The sequence below is a fragment of the Rhipicephalus sanguineus genome, chromosome 4, assembly GCF_013339695.2.
Source record: "Rhipicephalus sanguineus isolate Rsan-2018 chromosome 4, BIME_Rsan_1.4, whole genome shotgun sequence".
Lineage (NCBI taxonomy): Eukaryota > Metazoa > Arthropoda > Arachnida > Ixodida > Ixodidae > Rhipicephalus > Rhipicephalus sanguineus.
Window position 1 is genome coordinate 50,153,201 of NC_051179.1, and position 25,132 is coordinate 50,178,332.

At 46.9% G+C, this 25,132-nt stretch overlaps 1 protein-coding gene across 2 annotated transcripts in view; it reads right to left on the reverse strand.

The window, feature by feature from the left end:
• LOC119389946 (serine/threonine-protein kinase TAO1) overlaps window positions 1-25,132 on the reverse strand; it is a 46,544-nt gene that overhangs the window by 13,751 nt on the left and 7,661 nt on the right. For both annotated transcript variants that reach the window (XM_037657402.2, XM_037657401.2), the window contains 12 exons: window positions 22,911-22,982; window positions 22,705-22,806; window positions 22,427-22,472; window positions 21,580-21,729; window positions 19,938-20,090; window positions 15,431-15,524; window positions 14,555-14,636; window positions 13,277-13,453; window positions 5,116-5,331; window positions 4,126-4,305; window positions 2,259-2,393; window positions 1,253-1,651 (listed from right to left, as the gene is read on the reverse strand). In XM_037657402.2, coding sequence (XP_037513330.1) covers window positions 1,253-1,651; window positions 2,259-2,393; window positions 4,126-4,305; window positions 5,116-5,331; window positions 13,277-13,453; window positions 14,555-14,636; window positions 15,431-15,524; window positions 19,938-20,090; window positions 21,580-21,729; window positions 22,427-22,472; window positions 22,705-22,806; window positions 22,911-22,982 — 1,806 coding nt within the window. The remainder of the gene's footprint in view (window positions 1-1,252; window positions 1,652-2,258; window positions 2,394-4,125; window positions 4,306-5,115; window positions 5,332-13,276; window positions 13,454-14,554; window positions 14,637-15,430; window positions 15,525-19,937; window positions 20,091-21,579; window positions 21,730-22,426; window positions 22,473-22,704; window positions 22,807-22,910; window positions 22,983-25,132) is intronic.

Consider the following 25,132-nt stretch of genomic DNA (forward strand, 5'->3'; position numbering starts at 1 on the left):
ATATATTCGTCGAGTGTCATTGCATCAGGCATAGCACTTCCGAAATCCTGACCGTCATCGGCACCGTCGTTCGGCGACACTTCAGCCACTGCGGCATCGCTGGAGTCGGGTACAACAAAGCCACTGTGCCTGAAACAGTTGGCAATGGCGTGCGCAGGCGTGCTCTGCCACACATACGCGAAGAATGCTAACTGCGCTCAGGAGACTCACGTCCTATTGTTTGCCGACGTCATGGCACAGGAGCTACTTCTTGCCGCGAGAGCCCATTTTTCAGGGCACGCAAAATTTCTACTTTGGTGGTGAAGTCCTTGGCCTCGTACTTGGGCCGCTTCGCCGGCGTTGCCATCGGCGGAGAGAGCGTTCACACGAGAAGTCAGCACAAAAGCACCAGCAACGATCAAGCTAAAGGACTGAATTGTTCCTCGGTAAAACGGCGTTCAACGATGCAGCACACCAACGGGAACAGAGCAACAAAAATGACACCGCGCGCCAAACTCACAAGAAAAGACGTTCAATCGGTCTCAAGGCAAGCCAAGCCGATAATTGATGTCCATGGCGATGCTGCGTTTGAGCTTCACTTTTGTTCCGAATGGTTCTTTTTTCGTTTTCGAGCCTCGCCAGCGGCCCGAAAGTTGCCGAATTATCCGATTTGCGGTCAAATCTGTCCGAAATAACGAGCGCCCAGTCTCAGAGTGATGCATATATTTACAGGGACCAGATGGCGTGTCCGAATTAACCGATTTTCCGAATTAACGAGAGTCAAATTAACGAGCTTTTACTGTAATAGATGAACCTTTAAAGCACACGCTCGTGCAATTCAGATGGTGTGACACCTGGTACGAATGTAAGCTACTGTCACGCAATTTTACATGTGTTAATGCAACTCCTCACACAACATGACACATGCATAGGGTTTTTTTACTAAACAGTTTCAAGTGCTGGCATGGCTTTGCGGTGGGACACCTGCTTGCCACGCCAAAGGCCGGGTTGATTCCAGTTCAAAGCCATGATATTTATTATTTGCATTTTCTGCGAATTTACACTCACGGATTATGCAGACTTTTCTGCTCACAACAAACAACGCCGGATGCTGACACAGACGCCGGAGTTTCCGCGAAACAAGCTGTGTAACGCTACTGCGTGAAAACCTTTTGGTACACGCAGTTGCAGGACAACATTAGTAACACGAGTATGCACAGTCAACCAAACCATGTATCAGCATAAACAAATGTTTGTTGGAAGGACTGCTTGCCTGTGTGGTCTCGTGGTGCCGCAAGAGCATGGAGTGAGCTTCCTCCAGCTGGCTCTGCCGCTTGGCAAGCTCCTCGCGGAGCAGTTCCTGCTCGAGCCGGTGGTACTGCAGCAGGCGCCGGCGCCGGTACTTGCGCACCTCCAGCCGCAGGTAGTCGGCCTGGTGCCGCTGCAGCCGGGCCAGGGCCTCCGCCTGCCGCTGCTGCAGCTGCGCCTTGTGGCCCCGCAGGGCGGCATCCCCACCGCCACCACTGCTGTCGTCGCTCAGCTCCTTCTTGATCTTCTCCTTGAGGTACTTGTACTCGACCTTCTGCTGCTGCTGGAACCGCTTGGTCTCTTCCTCCTGCTGCTGTGCTATGGTGCGCGTCAGCCGCTTCTCCCCAGCAAGGTTGTGCTTCAGCTGCAACACACATCATCATCATCATCATTTTCAGCCTGTTAATGTTTAGTGCAACACGAAGGTCTCTTCCAATGATCTCCAGTTCGCCCTATCTCGTGCGAGATTCCATTTTATCCCTGCGAACTTCTCAATTTCGTTACTCCACCTAACTCTCCCTTCCTAGACTACATTTCCCATTCCTCCGGCTTCCACTTTTCGCAGTGACTGTGCTGCGTGCAGGCCTTTTTATGTTACGCTAATCATTTTTCATTCCATAGCATGCTGCGTGGTCCTCAAGTTTTTCTCTAGTTGCTTTGTCGAGTCTCCATGCTTCAACCCCATGTGTTACACATACACACAAGGGACGCATTTATTCCAGCGGTCAATTCTCTTTCGGGATTTTACGTGCCACAACCTTGATATTATGATGAGGCACGGCATAGTAGGGGACTCCGTATTAATTCTGACCAACTGGGGTTTATTAACATGCACATAGGTTCCTGCATTATAACCCACAAGAAACGTGGCTGCCGTGGCTGGATACTGAACCTATGCCCCCCGAGCCTACCAGCACAACGTCTTAGCTACCACGGCAGGAAATGCCGATGAAATGTCAAAGAATGCCCACCTTTTTCTCCAGATCCTGTTGATGCTTCATTTGTAATTTTTCTAGTTCTTTACTAAACTGTTGTAACAAAGTTTCATATTCTTTGTCTAGCTTCTGCTTGTGATCATCCATTTCTTGTATACATTTTGCTTCCATCTGAAACAAACACATCGGTACTTTCACCATGTTTTCGAGGCACACACCATAGGACAAGGCTTCAGTTGCATTTTGCTGTATTCAGCTCTTGTTAGAACATGAAGTAGACATGCCAATGCTATGCAAAAAAAAGGTGTCGCAAGTACAGTTCTTAAAGAATGAAATGAGTCCCTTTAGGGTTAGGTAATGCACGCACTTTTGTTCCCACATTCTTTAGTTCATGTCACATTGGCTTTGCAAGAGACCACAGAGGTTCATAATAGCACACAAGAGGGAAATGTGGCACTAGTGTCTATGGGAGTTGCCACCCATGACGCTTCAGCTGGCATGGGAATGATAGGTTGTACATGGATTCGCCAATACTCGGGTACAAGTCAAGAAAAAAGCGACTTTTCGCCATCAAAGGACCGCCCACCAGCCAATGGCATCGCTGTGTCGTCGTGACGTCGCAGCCGACCGCTTTGCGCCTACAGGCAGCGCTTGGACCCAAGCTCCTATGAGTGCCTCCACGCCATAAAATAGCTCCCCTGGAAGCCTTCATTTTGAGCGAAGATAAAACTTTACTCAATTTCTTTTATTTCCCCGTTACAATACAACATGTGAAAGAGTTTATTGGTCAGGTGGAGCAGTGAATTGCATCCACAGCGGCATCGTTTCTGTAAGTCAGCGCCTGCACAAAAACAGGCGTAATCGCGCCTTGGCGAGCAATAAACGAGAGAGTAACAAAGCAATCACCCTTTGAGAGATTCTAAACCAGACAGCTGTCAGTTTTGCAGGCACATGAAGCGGGAACCACCTGCTAACGTTGTGTGCTATGCAAAACTGCAATATCAGCAACTTAAAATCAATGAGAAATAAACAAGCGGTTATCGCCACCTGTCGCAGTCACTTGTCTGACAACAAGCGTGCAAAGCAACGTACATCACAGCCGCAGGAGGGACGAAACGGCAGAATGTGCTACACTTCACGCACGAGACAAAACACCCGCAGAGGATGATGACCGTCGCTTTGTATCACACAAGGTATTGGAGCGCCGATCAACGGAGCAAATATCAGCAGCTGTTTCCAGGCAGCGCCGAGCGCTTACGCAGCAATCGAAGCACCATGGCAATCGTCGTTACCAAACACTGCACACAACACATAAACAAAACTCTTCGTTGAATTCAAATTGGAATGAACGGCGCGATCTCACTGATGACACCAATGGAGTGTCGCGAACAGCGGAGGCGGCCATTTTGGCTGAGGTCCGTAAGCGTGGAAGAACACGCTTTTTTCCTCCTCTCCTGAGCACGGCGCGAAGGCAGTCGGCCACGACATCATGATGACACGGAGACGCCATTGGCTGGAGCGGGGTCCTTTGACGGCGAAAAGCAGCTTTTTTCTTGGCTTTTACCCGTGTATAAGCACCTTCCTTTGAGCTCCGTGTGGCCTGCAGCCACATTGTTGAGAGACGAAGTTCAGCAGTCCCACTTCACCACCTTGACCCGTTTAGGCTCCTCATTCACAAAGAGCCTTCTTTTATCCGAAACAAAAGCCAAAACACAACAATAAACAAAGCCACAAGTGCACTCGAAGGCGCAAGCACGAAGACTAGGCAAATCCATGTAGCACCAATCATTCCCATGGTGGCTGAATGATCACAGCACCACCTCTAGTAAACATTGTAGGAAACTCTATATAAGACAAGCAAGAACGAGAATGACAGCACTATGTCAGCACTGAGGTCACTCACCTGCTCTAGTGCCTTCTGGTGTTGGCGCCGCATTCTCTTGTAGCCCGACATTTGTTCGTGCATCTGGTTCTCCTGCTCATGCTCCTTCATCTGGCGTGTCACTATAGATGTTGTCCGTATCGTTGCGAAGTTGTTGGTGGCCCCTGCGTCTGTACTATTCAAGCTGGTCGACGATGAATTCTGGGAAGGGAAGTGCACAAGGGCTCCTTTCAGAGGGCACAAAGGGAAGAATCACCGCAACCAAAGCAGTTTTACATCATGGACAACCTAACGATTGCCTTTTGCTTGCACACATTTGTGCAGTATTAATTTACCATTTGGCACAAGAGTATACAAGACTGTGGTGTTCAACAGCTATTCCATAAGAGTCTAAGCACTGACATGTGGACAGATGCATGGTGTTATTGATATTCTTCAAATGTGTAGTCATTTTTCCAAGGTACTGCTTTTGTGCACATTGCCAGCCATTGCATAAATATATGATCATGTGCACTCACAAAAATTTCAACAGAGTGTTAACTTAGGTGGGTTGGCATGTGCTGCTTCAAGAACTAGCAACAACGCAACGCAAGACACCGGAGACACTGGACAAGAGAAGAACGCAGCAAGTACACTATGCAGCCGTATGAAAGAGAAAGAGTTACTCTGACACACTTCACAGAAAAGCTTTGCAAGACAGTAATTTATGTTAATTTATGTCAGTAGGGCAGTATGAACTGATCCAAGTATGTTTTCCCATGTCGGCCACTGAATTCCTGTGGCCTGTCAAAAAAGACCCACTGAACGGGTTCTACTGTAATGGTGCATTCAGATGACAAACGAAATTACTCCTTCGGCCTCTCGTTTTGGACTGCGCATGTGTACGGCGGAAGCAGCCCGACCACTCGCATTCCTGCTGTCACGTGACTCAGCTGTCCCATGGATCGGTCCATCGTCTGAACACACCGTAAACATCCAAAAGAAATTCAACCGGAGAACGGAAGTGCGTACGCTGTCCCGCGGATGTCGGAAGGAGGAGGGTGGGTACGAGTCCATCTCGGAGGCCGGGGGCAGGCTGCTGGTGCTGCTGCTGTGGCTGCCCGCGCTCACATTGCTGCTGCTCTGCTGGCTCTGGTTGGAGCGCAGGCTGCTGCTCTTGCTGCCCTCGCCTCCGCCGTTGCCCGCACTGCCGCCCCCGTTGCCACCCGTGCTCACTTGATCGTCCTCCTGCAAGACAGGCACGTCATACGTGGCAGTTACCATAACATGCTAAACCACAAATAACACAGGCTGCACACAGATGCAGCAGTAGTGCTACTTTAGGATAAATACAGAAAGGCTCTGCCCTGTCTGCATCCCCTCATTTCTCCACTAATAAAGGGCCAGTAAACAACACCGCAGTCCAAAATGTGTGATGAAGCAGTAACTGCACATTTGTACGGTGTGAACATGCTGCCGCAAGAACTTTGCGAGTAAGTGCTGTAATAAGGAAGTTATAGGGTATAGAACAACCTGATTCAGTCGGTTTCGGTTTCTCGCTCAATCTTCCCATCCTTCTCAGCAGCGAAGAGGGGTAGACGTAGCCTGTTGCTGAGACTACACCCACTTCAGCAACGTAACACGACGTCTGCGATTACGTCATTGGCACACAGCCAACGACCGAGCAAGGCTTTCTCCATGTGTCGCTCGTGAAGGAGCGGCGCTAGGTTCACCTTAGCGGCACATTGAAGAAGCACTAACTGCGCAGCCAAAACCACATCACTGCAGGGCCAAGGCGCCGTTTCGTAGTGCAGAGGACCAATCAACGAAGTTATTGCTACATAAAGTTGCCCGTGGGCAAGCTTACATTACTTCGCAAACGAGGAGGACTGGACAGGCACTGGAGAGTGGCGCAGGAATTGTTTTTTGAAATGGAGCATATGCGCGGCACACAGCACTGTGATATTTATAAAATGTGATCGCCGTGCCTGTCTGCACGAATTGGTGAGCTTCTTTGGGAGATGTAAAAAAAAAAAAGAAAAAAAGAAGTTGGAGCCTGTTTACTGGCCCTTTAAAGGACATGCCAGCTAGTGATGCAAAACTATCGGTGAATCGACTATCGATGGCATCGACAGTTTTTTTTTAAACTATTGATAGTGCAAAGAAACTATCGACAGTACTACTATCAATATCAATAGTGCGATCGGTAGTAGTACCATCGGTAATATTACTAGCGATAATACGCCCTTAGCAGGAAGTTAGTGCTGGTTTCAGGCGTATTTCACAACCTTCGCGACATCCCTTTACTAGCCAGCAGCTAGTAAAGCTGGTAAATTTCGCCGTTATTAACCAGGGAGCCTTTCTTAGTGTCTTTAACTAGGTAACTACTAATATACCTATGTTGCCAGATGCTTCGTAGATGCCATAGTGTATTATGCCGTAATTGTGACAGTCTTATGAAAAATTTAGACAAATCTTTAATCTTCTAAATTATGTTGGAATAATGGTATCGTGCTACGTGATGGCAGGGCGCCCGGCGTCGTTTACAAAATACCGTGTGCCGACTGCCCCTCGTCATACATCGGCGAGACCAAAAACTTCCCCGAACGGATTAGGCAACACGTCAACGACGTCCGTAAACTCAACAAAGAACGCAGCGCCGTCGCCGAGCACGCAGAGACGTTTGACCACAGAATAGACTTCAACGGAACCGCCATCCTCGAAAGTGAAACCAAGTGGAGGAGGAGGTTACTACTGGAGTCGTAGCATATACAGAGGACCACTCAAAATATCAACCGTTCACTCGGAACTCTCCCCCCGGTGTATGCGCATGGGCTACGCTCCTCGGTAATGCGTGGGGTCGTTAACCGCCGCGAGAGTGCCTTAAAGAGGCCGCTGCCAAGCCGCCGCAGTCCCCCCTGAGGAAGGAACCGAGCTGGTTCCGAAACGTCGGGTTTTTACGTGTCTTCGTAACTTTGGTTGGAGAATAAATATCAGTTATCTCAATATGCAAACAGTGAGATACAAGACAGTGGGTACAAGATAATCTATCATCTCTCTCATTTCTATGACTACTAACCGGTAGTGTGTGCTATTCCAAAGTAGGTACAGTAAAACCTCGGTAATTTGTACTCGGTTAATTGGGAATCCCGGATAATTTGTATTATTTGCGCGGTCCCAAATTTTTACATGTAAATTTAACCGGATAATTGGTGCGGCCAGTCTGCGACTTCCCGGTTAATTGGCACACTTGGCCGCGACTTCCAAGATATGCAAAGGGTGTTGCGAATCTCGGAGGCTGTAGCTAAAACATGCATTTTTTTTTTTGATGTACGGATCTCGAAGGCCATGTTTTTTTTTTACCGGAAATACGTCGTAGACGCCATGTTTTAGCAATTGCCAGGCGGCGATGCGTGCGGTTGCAATCATGATCATCATCATCTCAACAGCGATGTTAGCCACTCTAGCGAAGTGAATGTTTTGTGGAGTCTTTGTGCCATTTGGATGTCGGCTGGCGAGCATTGTGCGATTCAGTGCGACTGCTCCATTTGTCTCCTGTCTCCGCTTGAGTGTCTTCCCTGTGAATTAGTTGATTGAGGTGTGCTTGGAAGGAAGATGCCGAAGTACAAGAGCTTGTCCCTGCACGAAAAGGTGTGCTTAATTGAAGAGGCCAGCAAGTCGACGGCGTCGAAAACGGCTCTCGCCGAAAAGCACCACGTGCCTCTGTCAACGCTGTGCAACATCATCAAGAATAAGGAGAAAATTCTCGATGCTTACAGCAAGACGCACTCGTCAAAGCGTACACGAGTACGCCCGCCTACGTACGCCGACGTTGAAGCAGCTCTGATCGACTGGCTGCAGAAAGCCAACGCAGCACACCTTCCTGTGAATGGGACCATATTGCGTGAGAAGGCCAACCAGCTGGCGCTGCAACTTGGACATTCTGAGTTTAAATGCAGCAATGGATGGTTTTGCCGATTTAAGGAGTGCAACAACCTGACATTCGTGACTGTTTGTGGCGAGAGTGGCAGCGCGGATCAGTCTGTTGTCGACGGCTGGAAGCAGCACACCTTGGCTCCACTACTCGCCAAGTACGAAGCAGCAGATGTTTACAACCTTGATGAAGCTGCTCTGTTCTACAAAATGTTGCCTACGAAGACGTTCGCATTGAAGGAGGCAGACATTAAGGGGCGGAAACAGAACAAAGATAGAATCACTGTTTTGTTTGGTGCAAGCATGTGCGGTGAGCACAAGCTGCCACTGCTTGTTATTGGGAAGATAGAAAAGCCTCGTTGTTTCAAAAATGCACGACTGCCATCCAAGGATGACCTGATCTATAAAAACAACAAGAAAGCTTGGATGACGGCTGCACTCTTTGAAGAATACGTGCGGCACCTTGACCGCAAGTTTGCGGCCGCAGGGCGCAGCGTTTTGTTCGTCGTCGATAATTGCCCAGCTCACGGCGACATTCAGAACCTGCAGGCAATCAGGCTGGTCTTTCTACCCCCGAACACGACGTCGCTATCGCAGCCGATGGACCAGGGAGTCATACACCATACCAGGAAAATATATCGCTACAATCTGTTGAAGCGAATGCTCCTTTGCTATGACAACGGAAAGGAGTATAACATTGACCTCCTCGGTGGTATTTGCCTCATTGTTCACGCATGGAGGCAGGTGGAGGCCACCGTTATTCGACGGTGTTTTGAGCACGCCGGTTTTGTGGAAGAAGAGGCAACCTCCGCTGAGTTTGCTGTCACCGCTGTCACTTGCCCGTTTGATGAAGAAGGGGAGACTCTCTGCGCTTGATATGAGGCTTTGCACGCGGACGAGCAGTGCACTCCAATCGGATTCTCCGAGTACGCAAATGTCGAGTGCACAGTGCAGACGTGTTACGCCGACATCGACAGCGAGATAGCTGCGAGATCGACCGATTCGGCCTCTAATGTTGACAGCGATGACGAGCCCTCCCGAGCACCCCCTTTGGCGGATGTCATCGATGCCTTGAGTGTTGTGCGCAGCTTCGTCGAGTGCAACGGCGGCGAGGCTGAGATGCTGCGCCTCATTGACAGGCTGGAAAATATGACTTTCAGTGCTGGGAACTACCGAACGCGTCAGTCATGCATGGAGGAATTTTTCTCCAAGTAGGCTGACTTGCCACAATAAAGGTGTGACTTCCGTACATCACGTTTTCTGGCTGATTTCTTTGATTTCGCGTTGTTTCGGATAATTGGGAATCCCGCTTAATTGGGATATTTTTCTCGGTCCCGAGGCCTTCGAATTAACGAGGTTTTACTGTACATAAACAGCCATCACGCTGCTGTAGATGGCGCGTGCATAGAAGCCTTGATAGTCTGTGTGCGTTCTCGCTTACAGTCCGTTCACGCCTCAATGTATGTTGTGATTGCATACTTACCATGGTAATTAGTTAAATAAAGAAATTTGCAGTTAATTGGTGCAACAAGCCGTGCCATTTTTTCAATTTCATTTTACCTTGTACATGCTTTTCCGCTATGATTAACTTTATATGGCAATCACGCGCACATATAAACAAAATAGGCGTAAACCTCTATAATTGGCTAATTGTAGTCCGTTAGAGTTAGTACGGTTACTAAGTTGGAGGTGCGGTTGCTAACAATTTAGTAACGGACTAACCATTCGAGTTAGTACAATTCAGTTACTAACAAGGTAGTGAATTTCACTAAGCTGCATTTCACTATTAGTATTTTGTTAGTGAATATGCCTACCTTTTTTTTTTTAAGAGTGTACTATCGATAGTGGTGTGAATAATGATGCTGTTACAGGTCGGCGATATTGCAAAAACATTTGCTATAGCCTACTATCAGCATATGCTTAATTTAAGAGTAATTTTTGGCTATAGAAATGAATTATTTTCGCAGTGACAATGGCGGAATATGTCCATCAATGAATTCATATTGAAAAGCAACCAGTTACACCATACAATTAACAAACTTAACTTAATTATCATTTGTCAACCCAGAATTCTGGAGAAGCAACACAAACATGTCAACTTTCTTGCCCTTCAGCCCTGCTCCTCCTGCTCAACTACATACCACACACCCAGGGAACCAAGTTTCGCGCTGTTACTTTCTTTGTTCTAATTATGAACCAACTAGCCCTCATCAAGTTGTTACTATTAGCTTTTCATTTTTCTTTATGATGAAATCATAAAAGGCAATATAAATTTGAAGCTTCGAAGTTCCACCACATTTAACTGCTTCCTTTCCACTACAGCTGAATAGTTTCAACTTAATTATCATTTGTCAACCAAGAATTCTGGAGAAGTAACACAAACATGTCAACTTTCTTGCCCTTCAGCCTGCTCCTCCAGCTCAACTACATACCGCACACCCAGGGAACCAAGTTTATGTTCGCACGGTTGACCTTATACCATCGATAGTTCTTTTTTACACTCAATAGTTCGATAATGACTCAGCTATAGATAGTACCGTCAATAAATAGTTCTGCATCACTAATGCCAGCACTTCAGTGGCAAGAGGATGAGGTTGCCTTCCACACACAACACTGCAAATTTTTGGCACGCTTTGATGAGCCCTCACAGTGTGCCTGCATCAGTAGGAAGTGGGACTATCAGAAAGCTAGTGGGCACATTTTGCTGCTTTTCTACAAGGACACAACTTGCAAATACAGTCAACGTCTGATTTTTCGGACTCTCTAGGGACCGCAAAATCGTCCGAAAAAATGAATTCATACTTTCATATTTCGCTCAAGCGGTCAAATCGCCACAGCCACGTCCGAAATAGCATTATTGCCTCCCAGTACAATTATCAGGCATTTTGGTGCGCGCCAAGCCTCTCGCAAATACATTCGGTACCTGCCGCGAACCACGCTTAACTGCGTGCCAACCGCCACTTTCAAGTTTGCATCTCGTGATGAGCGCCGCTGATACTGCAGCAAAGCGCGGGATAGATAACGGCTCTCTCGCATGGAGCATGAAGACTGTGGCGGAAGAGCGGACGACTCGTCCGACTTTCCCCGATGCGTGTGCGCATGTAAACGATGCGTACACACATCGCCAAATCTCCGCCGATACGCAGCATTTGCTGCCGTGTGAAGCCAATCGTTTCTAGTTGTGCGCAGCACATCGCCAACTAAGCTGACGCCGTCACTGTACTGCTGCTGTATCGTACGCACGCATTTATCATGAAAGCGTGATCATGATGCGCACTTTGTTCCTGACCGCACACAGGCGCGGCAATGGCGAGCTGGTTTCGTCCGTGAAGGCAACGCGTCTGTGCCGCGCACCTAGCGGCCTTGCACAAAGAGGCAGCATGAATGGCGGCACGGCGCGTTTGGGTTCTCGCCTATTAAATTCGTGCAGTATGCGTCCAACTGCGCTAGGCCACATGCACTACCGAGCAGCTAACTGAAGATGCTTATCGTAAGGGCTGTCAGCAATTAAGCCGTACTGGCGTGTTTGCCAGCTGCCGCCATCACGCCTCCGTGCATTTCCGCTGCTTATCCGTAAAGACATCGCCGCACGGCGCCGTGATAGCGGCCCCTTTGATTTTCTGGTCTGCTTCACCCAATAACGCTTCGGCATTGCGGCAAAGCTGACTTTCGACCTCTGCTACTGTCGCCAGCAGATCGACTTGCGAAAGCGCTGCTTCGAACCTACGAGATGATAGACGCGGAAGAGGTGGGGGCTTCAAATACTGTCTTTCGGACCTGCAATTTGGGCAGAAAGTCCGAAAAATCGGACGCGGAAGAGTTTCAGAGTCCGAAATTTCGGACGTTCTAATACATTAACCCCTTAACTGCTTTGGACGAGCAGAGCTCGTCCTGCCCAAACTGTCCCCAAACTGCTTTGGACGAGCAGAGCTCGTCCTAGCGGAATAGGTACTCCCCTCTGGCGTTCAAGACAAGAGGCGCTCTTCTACAGCTTAGATTGCGTGTAATCCACCAGATGGCAGCATTTACTCGACAATTTATTTTTCTCCTGCGGAAAGAGCGCGGTTTTTGTATGAAAAGATGGCTTGCGGTGGCGGTCACCCATGCATAACTGGCTCTTCAACACGAAGAGGCTTCTCATTTTTGTCATCTTCTTCGAGTGATGATCATTCGGATACAGATGTTTATCTTGTGTCCGGAAGTGAAGACAGCGAAGGCGGTGAATTGAGCATCTCCTCCGGGGATGATGAAAACAGCTCGGAAGCGAACATCGCGAGTGCTCGCCAGTGGATCCTGCTTTATGCGGACAATCCTCCTGTGAAGCCTCTTTGCTTTCCATTCTTGGCCATTTCAGGCAAGACTTTCAACTTGTCACTGCCAGATGACCTTATGGAATATATTCAGCAGTTTCTTCAAATGTGCTTCGTTTGCTCTCGGAAGCGAGGAGAAAACGGGAAAAAATTGAGAAAGGAAACTCGATTTTGGTGCTGGAGCTGCAACGGGCCCCCTTGCATTATTCCGTGTTTTGATTTGACTAAGTATGTGGCACAAATATTTTTTCAACATCGACAAGCTGCTTTTTAGTACAATCAGATTCGAAATCAGCAATAAAAAAAATAGGCACTTTTGGTTGGGAAATTTTCAAAAAAATAAAGCACTTAAGGGGTTAACATCTATGGGGCTGGTGACGGTGCCACGAAAGAGTCCGAATTTTCGAGCATGTCCGGAAAATCGGGCGTCTGAAAAATCGGCAGTTGACTGTACATATTGACAGCAGCATCGTAACACAAATGCTAATAATAATAATTGCTGGGGTTTTACGTGCCAAAAACCACAACATGATCATGAGCCGTGCCACAGAGTATTAATTTCAACCACCCTGTGTTTTTCAATACACACCCAAATCCAAATAAGGCTGAAGTTCAGGGGAAGTTGGAAGCTTGAAGAGGCGAAAAATTTTTCCAGGCGGGGTGTCGCCCAAGCCAACATTTCGACAAGCAGACTTGTCTTGTAGCGGCCCTGAAGAAGACAAGGCTGCTTGTCGAAACGGTGGCTCCAGCGACACCATGTGTTCATAAATTTTTCGTTGTACCTAAATCCAAGCACACGGGCATTCTTTGCCTTTCGCCCTGTAACGCTGAGCTAAGCACATGAAAGAAACCAAAGTTTTCAACATCCCGTGCGGCTGCATGCAATACCACTTGCTACCAATTCACTCAAAGCTCAGATATGCACATCAAAGAAACGACGAGCAACTTACCGTCGAGTCATCCTCGGCCTCCACTGCATTGGCCTCGTTGTTCTCTTGCGAGTCGATCATGAGAATTTTCTTCATCTTGCGGTAGTTGAGGTTGTCCAGTTCCCGAACTGCTGCCTTTGTCCGTTGAATTAGGTCTACTATTACCTTGCCAGAGCGCGGCCGTGTCATGAACGGATGCTGGACGGACACACACAAACAGCATGTTAGTACCAGTGTCGCCAATTGCGTTTTTTAATGGGTCGATAAACTGAGAAGCCACTAACTTTTGACTATAGTTCGCAACGAGGCTGCTAAAACTGTAGAGCAAATTGAAATAATATAGGCACTTTCAAATGTGATATAATCATCATCAGAGTTGCGGTATGGCCACTTGGCTAACAGCATGTTAACAAATCAACCAGGGATGAAAGAGAGCTGAAACTAGGCGTTCACTTTCAGAATGCAACGTTATGGATCCTATGCAATGTCACACGTGACGAAAAACAAAATACACATGACAAATGCCATTTCTGTACCCCATAAATGCACTTGGTCAATAGTTCCCTTGAAAATTTTTAAAATCTGTGGTGCTTTACACAAAAACCCCGCTGGTATGAAATTTAATCGCAACTTTTCAAAATCTCCAGTACTTTTCTAAAAAGAACAGATCTTCACAACAAACATTTCCTGATACCAACCTGCATCAGCTTTTATATGGGACAGACACTATGACACAGACTCTTGATACATAGTGCCCGACAGCTACAAGCAGTGTAGATTTTTTTCAAAAGCCATGAGATACAAAAGTGGTGCATTCATGTTCGTGCGAACAAGCCCCGGTTGATCCAAACATGTGCCTCTCTCTAGAGTTGAACCACTTTTCATTCACCTATCACACCTTAAAGGTTATCATGAAATCTATTTGATCGTTTTAACAACATACTTGCTACACCTGCAAGCAATCATCGATTGAAGGCATTTAGCAAAATTCCATAATCCACATCATTAGACAGATCCTTCTAGTAGTACTTGCAAATTGCCAAGTTTGGTCATCGGCCTCTCTGGAATAAAGTATGTAGCTAAAAAACAATAAAAGGCCCAGGAAGAAGAGGTCAAAAATCCACGGTGTAATGGCGATGCTCGCATGAGCATACTCAATGTGGTTTCGCCACCCCTCTCGTTGTTACAGCTTTTCTAGCGCACCAAACAGCTTCTCATAGTGCGAGTGCCTTTAGTAATAGTATTAATGCACCAGAAACCAAAAAAAAAAGAACTATTTCACGTGAAGTACTACCACACCTGTAATAAGTTGACTGCTGTGGGCCTATCTGCAGGGTTCTTCTGCAGGCAGGAATTTACAAAATGCCTGAAGACGTCCGACCTGAGGAATTAGCATAACCAGTGTTAATCAAAACAACCTCACTGCGGCCCCACTGCATTTTACATTTTGCATTTCACAAACCACTCCCCTACAACTGCAAATGGGACGATGCTGCACACCTAGAGGAACCAATGGGCCAGTTTGTTTTCTTTTCTTTAACTTTCGAAAATACAGGAAACACATGGCAAAATTCTGTTGGCGCAAGCTTAGCTTGTAAAGTAAAACTTTTGAAAGAGCTTTCATAATTGAAGCCTGACAGCAAGCTTCAATTATGTCACCATTGCTGTCGCTGCTGCTACAATGTGGGCTGCAGCAACTACATTTCGATGACTGTGGAACACAATTAGCATCTAAGAGAGCTAATTACAGGATTGAAATTAATGCTTTGGCCTACTAAAATGTATAAGCACAAACTAGGGATCTTCAGCAGAGGTCTGATTGAGAAATTGAATGAAGAGAAGCTAAAAGGACTCTCACATAGCAGATGTTTGCAATAACACCAAATAAAAAAAAAATGATTGAATTGATTGTTCGAAGCTTACAGATATTTGGTCTCTAACGCTAAACAAAAAGTTATGTTTGGCTCTACAGTCATGAATTCCAGTTTTAGTTTACAGGATTGTAGTCCCAAACAATACGATCGAACCTTGGCATAGACAGGACACCAAGTTGCAAGTGTGGGCAAAAATCTACCCATGTTCAAAAAAAAAAAACGACGAGGCGTCACTCAACTACCGATGCCATCAGAAGTTCTTGCCAGGTTTCAGCAGCAAATGAATGTGAAAAGCACTCACCATTCCCCTCCAGTGAGTGTGGGCGAGTCATTCTGGGCGATATGGTACAAGGCACTCATGGCATTCATGTTGAAATAGGGAGGCTTCCTCTCACCTATGCAGAGAGACAGAAAGCTATTCGGCTACAAAACACTTCAACAGCATTACAAAGCTTCCAGCTACATTGACCAAATCCTTACATCTACAGAAAACAGTCATTTTTAACTGCCTCTCAACGAACGTCCATAACAGAACATTTACGGAGATCTTTTCTCAGACTTTTTTTTTTATCAGATTAAAGGGTCCTGAACCCCCTTTCCAAGCAATCATCGAATTACCTCAGTATCAGAGTCAATTGCCTCACAAATTGCTTCAGTGTGCATCATGACCTTGAGTGCACATGATGAAACGTGGTCGCTCTCTCTTGCCATTCTTGTGCGTACTAGTGCTGCTACTGTGTAACTTTTAGTACACTGTACTGTGCCACACCAGTACGTGGAGACACCCCCATGGCAAAAAGCGCACTTGATCCAAACACCGCTCCTGATTTATGTCAGCTACCAGCCAATAGCAGCAATCTGCTGTTTGACAACATACAGCCGGTGCCTTGCCTACCGAAACGGGTGCAGCTTTGTTTTACTTTTGTGAGGACATCCATTAGTAGTGATGGGGGTATGTGGCGTCCCCTGGGCGTGGTGGCAACAGGGGACATCCGGCCTGTGTGCGGGCAGTGTGTGCGCGGACGGTGTTGTGGTTGGACGAGAGTGGCGCGGGATTCGGGGAGTGAGGCCTAACGAACATGACAAGTGGGGGCTCGTCCGGGATTGGACCGACTGAAATTCCCGATGAATTCGTACAGTTTATGCTGCGTCAGACAAATGGATCGGCTATCGAACGCGAGCGCATAGCATCTGAGCTGCGGCAGGCGTTAATGGCCGCTCCCGTGGTTCCCGGAGGCAACGAGCGCCAACCGGCCTTTGTTGGACCGCCGGCTACACAAATGTCGGCGACGGTGACAGCGCCCATTGCGACCACATTGCCTAGGTTTGCGGGCTTCCAGGATGTGCAACACCCGGAGGAATTCCTCAGCAAAGTGGAGAATTTTTGCCTGATTAACGGCATAGCTCTGGAGGACCGAGTTCGCCGCGTCGTTACCGCGGCGCTTGACGGAGCGCGAAATTGTGGCATCGTTTCGCGGGTCCCTTCGCTACGTGGGATGCCTTTGTCACCGCTTTTCGACGGGAATTCGCGTCGGCCGACGAAAAGAAGCGCCTGAAGGAAGAGTTGGAGGCACGCACTCAGCACCTGGAGGAGAACTTGAAAGAATTTATTTATGTTATTTCCGAGTTCTACGACCGAATCGGAGAGGAGGTTGCCGACGACGTCAAGGTCGACAGAGTGCTGCGCCAAATGCACCCCCAGCTGCAAGACTTGGTAGCGGTCAATCCAAAAAATCCCAGTCAATCCAAAAAAACAATGCATCATGGATGCTTGCTTGGACGAGATGCTAGAAGCAGGCCTAATCAGGCGGAGCATAAGCAGCTGGACAAGTGCACTAGTCCTGGTGGGAAAGAAATCCGGAGGCTACCGGGTGGCTGTCGACTACAGACGCTTGAATTCCTGCACAAGGGTACCAGTGTACCCAATGCCTCGCACTGATTGGCTCCTGGCTCAGCTAGGTAATGCACAATGGTTTACAAGCTTTGACCTCTCCCAAGGGTTCTTCCAAATTCCACTGCGGGAACAAGATGTTGAGAAGACTGCATTCATATGTCATAGGGGCACCTTCGAATTCACAAGGATGCCGTTTGGTGTGGCTGGAGGCCCAGCCACATTCCAAGCTTTAATGGACAGGGTTCTTGAGGGCATAAACCACAAATTTGCCATGGCGTTCCTTGATGATGTCTTGGTGTACTCTCCAACAATAGAACAACACCTGTTACATGTCCGTGAAGTCCTTGAACGCATCAAGAATGCAGGGCTTACAATTAATCCAACCAAAGTACAACAATGCACCCAATCCCTTACCTTCCTTGATCACGTTGTATCTCCAGGAGAGTGCCGACCAGACCCAGAGAAGGTGCGTGCAGTGGCAGAGTACCCACGGCCATCCAACATGAAGCAACTGCAGGCATTTCCGGGCTTAGCTGGATATTACAGGAACTTTATTCCACAATTTTCCCTCACTGCTAAGCCCTTAACCAACTTGCTCAAGACTCAACAGAAATGGCAGTGGACGAGCATTGAAGAACAGTCATTTGCGACTCTCCGAGCAAGGCTGGCAACAGATGCAGTTCTGAGCTTGCCAGACCTCAATGCACCATTTGTCGTTGAAACAGACGCCAGCAGTGTTGGTATCGCCGCAGTGGTGCTGCAACGTCGGGATAACATTTTGAAGCCAATTTCATTCATCAGCAGAGGCTTGTCGGATGCGGAGCATAATTACACAGTCCAGGAGTGGGAGTGTTTGGCCGTCGTATGGGCTGTAGAGAAATTCCGATCTTATTTGGAATTCACAGAATTCGAAGTGCACTGTGATCATGCATCATTGGCTTGGATGTTCACCACTGAGCAGGCATCTCCTCGTGTGCGGCGCTGGGTGCTACGCCTTCAAGGGTTTCAGTGCAAAATTAAGCACCATCGTGGGAAGGCCAACATTCCTGCTGATGCCCTAAGCCGGGCACCTGTTCAGCCAAACTCCAAGACAGCAGCTGAAAGCCTGCCTGAGAGACTTTTGCCACTTAACTTGGACACTGACGAAGGCTCTGTCATGTTTGAAACCTGCCTGCCAACCACCATTGAGGACCTCAGTGTTATAAACTGTGCGAAAAAACTAGCACAGGAACAACAACGTGATGCTCTTTTGTGTGACATAACGAGAACTATCCAGGGAGAGTGCCTGCACAAAGGCACTGCCGAAACCCGTCGTCTGGAGGATCTGGCATCCACGTCTCATCTAGAGCCACCAGGACTTTTGGTGCAATGTCGCGGCGACCGCACAGTAGCCTGGTTGCCTACTCACCTTCGCCCCTTGGTCCTGCAGATGGCCCATGACCACCTGACAAGTGCCCATGCAGGATTCTACAAGACACTGCGGCGCATCAGAGACAAGTTTGTGTGGTTGGGCATGAGCAATGACACATCGAAGTATGTCCGCAGTTGCTCAGTCTGTCAAAGGACGAAAGCACAGCATTGCAAACCCCAAGGATTTATGGCAAGCCAATGGCCTGCAGCACCAATGGAAGAACTTAGTATTGACTTAATGGGGCCGTTACCTACCAGCCCTCGGGGGCACAAGCACTTGCTGGTCATTGTTGACAAATTCACCAAATTCATTGAGCTCTTCCCTCTTCGTGCAGCAACAACACAGCAGATAGCCAGCCGTGTGGAAGAGTTCATCTGCAGACACGGGGTACCTACTGCTATTTCTAGCGATAATGGGAAGCCCTTTGTTAGTAAATTATGGAAGAACCTGCTTAGGCGATGGAGCATCTCGGAGCGCCACACGGTGCCTTACAGGCCAGCCGGACAGATGGTCGAGCGGCACAATGGCACCGTGAAGCAGTGCATTCGTGCATACTGCAATGAGCACAAAAACTGGGACCAACACATTCCCGAGATTGCTTTTGCAATGCGAATCGCTGTAAGTGCTGCTACTGGATACACCCCGGCCCTCCTCTGCTATGGCCGTGAACTCCGAACACTCTGGCAACCCACCGAAGACAAGCAAGACGCTGAGCCTGCGGTATCATCTTCTCACGCATTCGCAGTAGAACTTCAGTCCCATTTGGCAGAGGTCATGAATGCTGCACGGCAGCATCAGCAACATGCTTGGCGTGCCCAGAAGCAGCACTACGACCAGCGACGCCGAGCCACAACATTGGAGGAAGGCGACCTTGTCCTGCGAGAAACCCACATACTCAGTGACGCTGCAAGAGGCATCTCATCGAAGCTGGCACCAAGGTGAAATGGTCCATTCCGCATCTGCGGACGTATTGGTGCAAACACTTTCAAGCTCGTCGCCCCACAGAATGGGAGAGCTTGTGGCGAGGCCCATGCCGACCAGCTCGTCAAATACCATCCTCCATGGTCAGCGGGGAGCTTCACGCTTCAAGGGGGGGACGGGCTGTGAGGTCATCCATTAGTAGTGATGGGGGTATGTGGCGCCCCCTGGGCGTGGTGGCAACAGGGGACATCCGGCCTGTGTGCGGGCAGTGTGTGCGCGGACGGTGTTGTGGTTGGACGAGAGTGGCGCGGGATTCGGGGAGTGAGGCCTAACGAACATGACACTTTTCAAAGATTTTCCTGACACACAGGCGTGTCATACACTGCGTACATGGTCGCTACTGACCAATCTATACAATGTACTACTTATTCATTTCTAATGCCAGGACCCAGAGAAGGGCCCTTTCATTGGCTGTTTGTATACAGTTTCACAAGCACCTTTGCAACTTCGAACACACACAGCGTAATTTTCTCGTTGCGTTCAACACGGAGGACAAAGACATCTGAATTATTGAAGACATACCCAGTTCAATGCACGTGATCCCCAGGGACCAGACGTCCACTTTCCCGTCATACTGGCCTTCGTCCATGGCCAAGATAACCTCGGGCGCCATCCAGTACGGCGTGCCCACAAACGAGTTGGCCGGGCTGATCATGGACGCCGAGCCAAAGTCCGCTGCAGTGGCACAAAATAGGGCACACAATCAAACTCCTCCCGTGAAAAAAAAAATGGCAGCTGGCAGGTGTACCAGGGTGACTAGCATGCCACATGCAACCTATAACACTAAACGGTTAAGGTAGAACTGAATGGATGGATGGAATAACTTTATTGAAGTAGAACTGAAGGGATAGATTTCTTTTTTTTTTCAGATGCACACGCGTGACACGCCTACTAACAATAACCACAAGAATGCACGGGGAACGTTACCTATGTGAATGATTGTGTAAATGAGAGCAAAATAGTACAAAAAGAACTTCATGGAGGGTGGAGACAAACTGCACATCTTCCGTGTTCTATGTTTTTCAAATTAAGCTACAATGACAGCTATTCTCCCATCAACTTTCTTCGGCATCTGTGTATGTGTACGAGATGTGATCCTGGGAGTCAGCCAGCGCCATTCACAGCAATTTGGCAATTGGTAAAGCACTGCACATGCATATTGCAGAATATGTCGAATCAGATCCCAGATGTGGCGAGTTGTTTTTGCATACACTTCCATTTCCCCCTATCTTATTATTTCAGCATATCTATTTATAAACCCGAGGTAATTTCCCTAAGCTTTCTACTTGGCTTTCTGAAGCGATGTACATGAATGTAAAAACTGCACATTGTTAAAGAACAGACTGCAAGGTGACCAAGAACACTTCAGACCCTACAGAACAATAGTGCATACAAATAACTGGGAAAAAGTCAAATCCCTTTATGACAAGTTTCATTACAACTCCATCTGACTTTATACGCCCACTCAATGAAATAAAGTGCTAACTGCACGTCTTTATGACTAGGTCACGTAATCACACTAAAAGATGCAAAATTCACAGGTTCTTCACGATGCATTTCACTAGGTCCTACAACACTCAAACTGGATTCCTAAAGGCATTAAGCCTGCTCTAGATTGAAGTCACAAAAATAATCGTGCCCATATCAAGCATGCAGCTGCTTAACGGATCATGGAAGTGAAAACACATATTATGTTGTAAAAAAAAAAATAAAGAACTGATAAGCGCGCACAGCACGCATCTGGTCTAGTTTAACATGACTGCACAGCGCAAATGGAACGAGGATAGAGGAGGAGGACACAGCACAGGCCACTGCACATGCTGTAACAAAAACAGCAAAAACAGAAGCTACAGGAGTCCCACAACCGAAACATATCTTTGTGGAGCTCTCAGGATGAAGGTGACAGTGCCTCTGATCGCTCCGAGCTGGAGCGTGACTGCTCAAAAACAAAAACAGCCGAATGAGTAATGAGCGCTCAATTTCAGTCAGCAAAGTGTAAAGTGTGCTGCCAGAGCCCTATACTACATTTGACACTGACGGGCCAACTGTACTGTCCAGTAAATCCTAATTGCCAAGTTTGTTAACAGCGAGCGTTCTTTCCTGATTCATTTGAAAACACAGAGCCCTATGGATAGCTGTACAAGTACATGCACAATGCCCTCACCAAGCTTGACTGTGCCGTTTTCAGTGAGCAGGATGTTGCCAGCCTTGACGTCTCTATGTATGCGGCCCAGTGAATGCAGGTACTCCAGACCTTGCAAGGCATCCTTGCATATTGCAGAGATCTCCTCCTCCCGAAGAGGCTTTTTGTGAACTGTAATGAGGTGGGGCAAAGGAAGGTCAGGCACACAAACAGTCACGTCCCAAGACGGTACACTCACATCATAAAAATGGAGACATTTGAAAATTAAATACTCAATTCTTTTCTTCCAAATTTAAGTTAAATCCTGAGGTTTCACGTGCCAATGACTTCATATTACGAGGCTTGTCGCTGAGGGAGACTCCGGGTTTATAGTGATCACCTGGTGTTCTTCAATGTGCGCTCAAATCTACGCATGTGGGTGTTTTTGCATTTCGCCACCATCAAAACTCAGCCACCATGGCAAGGTGATGGAACCTGTATCCTCAAGCTTAGCAGCAAAACACCTTAGCCGCTGCTTATCACAGCAGGCACTTCATTCATCACGAAAGTTTAGAGTTGACATCTAGCAGCGAAGTCGTAGCAGCCGCAATGCTAGACAACAGATTTTTATGGCTGGAACCGTAACTCAATCGTGCCATCTCTCACGCTTTTGAATATGGTGAAACATACACATCTCATGGCACATTTGACGCTGTTGTCCAAGTCCCAGTGGATGCTGTTGTTTGCCTCCTGTACATCAATATAGTATAATTTCATACACCTTACAGGACTTTAAACAGCGAGCCTGGACAAGAGTATTGGGAAAAACGAAGTCGGGCCACACGGCAACTCAGAAAAAGATACACCGCAACAAAATAGCAAAACTTACCTTCAATGATATCTGATGCGGATCCGAGACAGTACTCCATAACAAGCTGCAAAGAAAAACACAGAATTGGCATCTTTGTTTCTCCCTCCATCCTTAAGGCAGGCTTGTTTTGCCATAAACATTTAGTCAACTGAATACCACTGCTGTTACTCATGTTTCACAGTGGGCTAAAGAAGCTAGGAAAAAAAAAACTTCCGAAACATAAAAAGTATGGGCTCGGCACTTCGCTAAAGATCTGTATGCTGGAAAGAATTAGCCAATTTCCAGCAAACACTTACCCAGGCGGTGTGCTCTTTTAAATAACAGCCCTTGTAGTCTATTGTGTTCTTGTGCTTTAACTGGCGCAGGAACCTCACTTCTTTGACAATGTCTTGCCATTTCTGGAAGATAAAATAAAGATCAATAAAAACTGACATGTCGGCATCTGGCATACCCAACCGAAAGGCTGCAGATTTCAGCACAATGCTTTAAACGAGTGTCTCACCTCTGTTGACTGTTTTCCTGTAAATGACATCTTTTTGATGGCCACGACTTCTTTGGTCGTGACGTTCCGGGCCTGAGGCAAAAGATGAAACAACAGAAATTAGCGCTCATTTGACAAACAAGTGCACTTTCTAAGCCTTGTTTGCGGCCACTAATCACTAACAGGTTACGAATGCATGAACAAAGCTAACTTCTGCACTTTGCATACCAATACAGATGTTCAACAAAGTGCTGGTTCAACGAAGTACAGTGGATTCTCGTTGATACGATTCTGCATAATACATTTTTCGGCCTAATACGTTTTTCTTTATATATACCCAGCCAAAGTCTCTTGGAAATAATGCATTTTCATGTGTTTAATACGATCACATTTTTGCCCAGAATTAGATAATACGACCGCGAAAGAGGTTTTTGACCAATATATACAGAAATCCTACGTTTATTCTTCGATATACTAGCTCAAACCACATTCCAACGAGCCATGACCTGCACGGTGCAGAGCCGCGGAATCCGCAGCAGTGTCAGTTTTGCGTTGCGGCGAAAAGATCGTTGCCAGGTGTGGCCGCTGCGTTCAATGATGATTGTGCGTCAGGCTATCCGCCGTGCCAACTAGCAAAACCTTTCAGTGACATTTGATATGAATGAAATGTTTCGCATAAAAAAATATGAATGACTATGAAAATTCACATCTTCCTAGTTTTTTTTAAACCTCTTTGGCTAATAGGATTTTTGCATATGTTTTATCTTCCTCATCTCTTGAAAAATGTATCAGCGAGATTTCACTGTACCGTGTTCAACAATGATGCCGAACAAGGAACTAAGCTCAGTATTGCAGATTTTGTATAGCAATACATTATTATGTTAGTGTGAGCTGTATTGAGTTACAAATAGAATTTTTTTTTAAACCTTGTTTCATCGTAATTATGTCTGCGCTGCCTTGTATAACGTGAACAGAGATGATAGGGCCAATGGTGAACAGAGAGGATAGGGCCAATCAGGCTGCAGCAGATGCAGCTTTTCTTCCTGCCCTCCTCACCACTATTTGTACAAGCCCAGTACATTCTCGCAAGAATTAAAAATACTGTGAGCACAATATTCACAGCATTATCTACATGACCCTTTACGCCATCTAACCAACTTCATGCAGGCTGGTTGAAACCAGGGATGCAACAGCCAAAATAGGATTTGGAGCAATTTTTGGAGCAGGAAAATCTCTCTTTTGGAGCAGGAAAATCCAAATTTGGGGCAGGTTACGGGAAACAAAAAACTCCGTTTTGGAGCTCAAAATTCCAAATTTGGAGCAGCTTCACAAACAAAGCTTGCTTTTGGAACAGTAACAAAAAAATATATGCAAACATTTCGATGTCACCACCACAATCTTGTTTTCAGTGCATAACATGCTCAATAATGCCAGTGAATTCTCCGGAAACCAGTAAGGCCTTGTGCATTGGTGAATTTGAACCAAGGTCCTTTACACCTGGCCTACGCCACTGGCTGATCACGTCACTGTTGCAATCCACTTCATTCAGCACCGATGCGCTGAATTTTGTATTCCGCCCTGCTAAGAAGATCTTAAGGAGAAAGTCCATTTTAAAGAGAGCCGCCATATGTGTATATAGTTCAAGAGAAAAGTCTAAGTCCGGTGTTTATATGTCATGCAACGTCTAAGACAAACCAGCCAATAAGTACAATCTTCATAAGTGCGTCCTCCCCCTTATCTTTATTATATATGCATATATATATATATATATATATATATATATATATATATATATATATATATATATATATATATATATATATATATATATTAGGGGTGTGCGAATATCAAATCTTTCGAATACGAATCGAATACGAATATCCACCTTCGAATATCGAATCGAATATCGAATATCAAAAGAAAAATACCTTATTTTATTTAACATGTAACTATTTGAAAAAAAAAAAAACATTAACAGCCTGACCGGCAACAAAACATACACTGATATCTCCAGAACACAATGTCCAGGCTAGCACAATGCACATCACAACGCAAGCAAGTATCACGGCACAATGAAAGTAATGACTAGATGTTATCCCGAAGAAATATGAGTTGCTCCACATGATCAGGCAGCAGGCGCTCCCTTCTAACAGAGACAACCCCCCCCCCCTTGCCACTGAAAAGGCACGCTCGCTTGGAACGGAAGTGGCTGGTATAGGGAGGCACAGGTGCAAAGCTTTGCC